We start from the raw sequence: 3,102 nt of genomic DNA, 5'->3' as shown, positions 1-3,102 counted from the left end.
ATACCCCAGCTAGGTGACCCCTTACACCTTCCTGTCTCTATAGTCTGGGCAACTTGTTACAACACCATTGATGTCTAATTTTTTAGTGTCAATAATCGTGTGCAGTTAGGATCACACAGGTCTCTATTCAAATGCTTTTAACTAAAGGCAGGTCCATAAACATCCTATTCTCTGGACCTCCCACACCTCTGAAGATTATCTATCTATACCAATATTCTCTGAACTGTTACAGCTTAACTACACTTGTGCATTCAGGATTAGAATATCTCAAAATCACCCTTTTGTTTAGTCACCTAAACACTGTGTAAAACAGACATTATAGGACTGGGTCTAAGCTTTATATTCCCAAATGTATTGTATAGGCACAATGGCTTATACATGTAACAAGGTTAATCTCAGTTTTAAAACAACAATCAGTACACCAATTAAAACCCTGAATATTTTATTTTTACAAAATATTCTATTACAATGCAAATGGTTTAACTTTCAGTTGGATTCATTTACAAAGAGTTCTAAGGAGGAAAGATACAGCTATGTAATATTTTTATAAGAGTAAGTTTACATAGTATTCTAATTGGCCTATATCTCTAACATCTAAACTGTATCTCTACCCCTCCCCCCTTTCTCCTCCACCCCCTACTATTTCACCTAAGAACTCAGTCTGAAAGGCTGGTGAGGCAAGCTGCTTTCTGTCCTGGACAAGTTCTGGAGGCAAGTCTGGGAAGAAGCTGCCTTGATGTAATCGAGGTAGAATCCAACACGGAGCTGGAATTCAAGGTGCCAAAACTTTAGCATCCCAGACTGTAGTTGTTTTCCGACATGTCCTTCTTTTCTTCCTTCCTGCAGCACACACAGAACTAAAAGCCTCATATAGTTGTGTACAGACATGTCACGGAGGGTGCAGGATACACACATTGGTCAATGAAGGTCATAAAACAAAAAAGTAAGATGACTGACTACCTTTCTTCAGAGGTGTTCCGGTTGCCCTTTTCCAGGAGTGGAGTGCGATTATGCCAGTCCATCTGAGGCCTGGAGTGGCTGGCATTCTGACTGTGGAGGGTATCTGAGTTTCACTTTGCAGAGAACCTATGGCGGTAGTCCTTGAGGGTCTTGGCCATTAGAGGAGCAGGTCTCTTAGCAGGGTCCCTCTTCCTGCCTCTTTCTCCAGAGGGCAGACAGGAAGCCTTCTGGGCTCCAGGGTGGGCAGGAGCATCAGAAAGACTAAGCACATTTTGGGCAGAGACAGCCCCTCTGGGTCCAGGCTCACCTTGGTGGCCAGTGCTCTTGACCTGGATGGGGAAGGCGACCATGATTGTCTGTCTAGCTTGCATCTTGGCTCTTGTGTTTTGGATGCGGGTTCTGAGTCTTTGCAGCTTCTCCTCTTCTGACTCTTGAAGACAAAGGGGTGCAGAGGATCCAGGCTTGCGATGGGTTTGCTTGTAGGCCTGTGACTCGGGCGGTGTGTTCCCTTCGGAATGCCCAGGTTCTGCTTCCTCCTTGCCAGCCTGTGAGCGATTAGCCTTCCTGATGCCTGTGGGCTCCTAGGGAAGGAGCAATCGCTGGGATTTCTGCTGGATACGGGCTGCAGGCCTACAACCTGAATAGACTGGCGTTCTGTGGTTCTTCCTGTAAGCCCACCCGCAAGATGTGTCTTCTGGATCCAGCTCAGAGGAAGATGGCTCCTGGACAACATCCATGGCAAAGCAGGCTTGGTCTCGAGAGGGAGACGCTGGGATATCACAGGCAGCAGTGCGACTCAGGCCCTTGGAGCTTCGAGACTCACCTCGAGGAATCTTTGCAAGCGGCTTCTGCACCTCAGCCAACCAGGGGACTTTGCTCTTCCTCTTTAAGGATGGCAGAACTTGAGAGGAAGGAGCACAGCAGTCATCCCTGAGGCCAGCCCCAAATGAACCAGACCCAGGGGCTGCTGCATCCTGCTCACATTGGCCTGGTGGCTGGCTCTTTCTGTGCCCTCCAAATGCGGGCAAGTCGTGTTTGTCTGACGTGTCTCGTGGCTTTCTGGAGAGGGTGGTGGCTCCCCCGTCTTGCCCAGGCTCCTCACGGCTTGCCCCGTGCCCTCCAATGTGCACCAGGTTCCTACGAGCTAACTGCTGCTCCGGGGTCCGGGTTTCTCCCGGATCCAGGCTGCGACTGTACTCGTGCCCTTGGGTCTGACCTTGTGTCCGATTTTCGGCTCAGGCTCAGCAGAGAAATGGTGTCTGGGTCGCGGATTCTGTGTCCTAGGCAGACCTCTCTTCCAGCCCCTTGGCCTTTCTGGGATCCATGCTCCGGGGGCTTCTGTTTTGGAGAGGTGCTCTGCCTCTCTGCTGTGAGGCTCACCTCCAAGCCAAAGTCCTGTGGTTCCTGCTCTGGCTGCAGGCCCATCGGAAACCCCGTGGACCACTTGCCTACCAAGTCCTTTACAAATTGGGCTAGGAGCTGCTGTTTCTTCAAACGCTTGATGGTCCGCAGGAAGCCAGTCTCGGCCAGGCTCTGGTGCATGATCGGCACCGAATACATTTCCTTCAGCAGTTTGTAGATCTCTCTTGGGTCACTCTCCTGGCAAAGGCGATCCAGGAGCTTCTGCAGGACGCCAGCCTGAGAGCCTTCCTCCATGTCTACACTCAAGGGCAGGACGAGAATTTGGGAACGATCAGCAGGTCCGAATCAACTGTTGCCCTGCCTCTAATGAGGTGTGCAGAGAGACACCTACAGAGAGGAGCGCTGGAGCACAGAGGAGTAGATCTGGCATCCTATGCCATTCCCCTTTTGTACTTAGTCCTGACACCTGGAGACTTGGCCACACCTCTGGCTCAACTCGGCTGATGCAGACTAGTGTGTAAGCCACGCCCAGCTGCCAACTCTCAGGCATCCCTGTCTGCCTGCAAGGCCAAACCGGACCTTTAAACCATGAGCCCCTGTCTCATGGCCGAATCAAAATGGGAGGCTCTGCAAGTCCCTCATTTGAGATTCTGGAAGATCCAGATCTCCAGCGAAAACCCTCAGCCTCAAGGGCATGACTTGGATTTATGCGTATCCCTGCCTGGTGAACGAAATGTAAATACACCAAACAAAAAACCAAAACGATGAAAAAGAGAAATG

General features: G+C 50.4%; 1 protein-coding gene across 1 annotated transcript; it reads right to left on the bottom strand.

Moving 5' to 3' along the window:
* Positions 1-1,070: 1,070 nt before the first annotated feature.
* On the bottom strand, positions 1,071-2,616 carry LOC308418361 (uncharacterized protein; the record flags this gene model as incomplete). The annotated part of the gene is made up of 3 exons (XM_080913722.1): positions 1,071-1,265; positions 1,572-1,622; positions 2,347-2,616. 3 exons carry the CDS (start codon positions 2,614-2,616, stop codon positions 1,071-1,073), a joined length of 516 nt encoding a protein of 171 aa, XP_080769848.1.
* Positions 2,617-3,102: the final 486 nt, after the last annotated feature.

The sequence above is a fragment of the Micromys minutus genome (assembly GCF_963924665.1).
Source record: "Micromys minutus genome assembly, chromosome: 3".
NCBI classification, from domain to species: Eukaryota; Metazoa; Chordata; class Mammalia; order Rodentia; family Muridae; genus Micromys; species Micromys minutus.
Note: the sequence above shows the minus strand (reverse complement) of the source record. Positions and strands in the feature narration are given on the sequence as shown.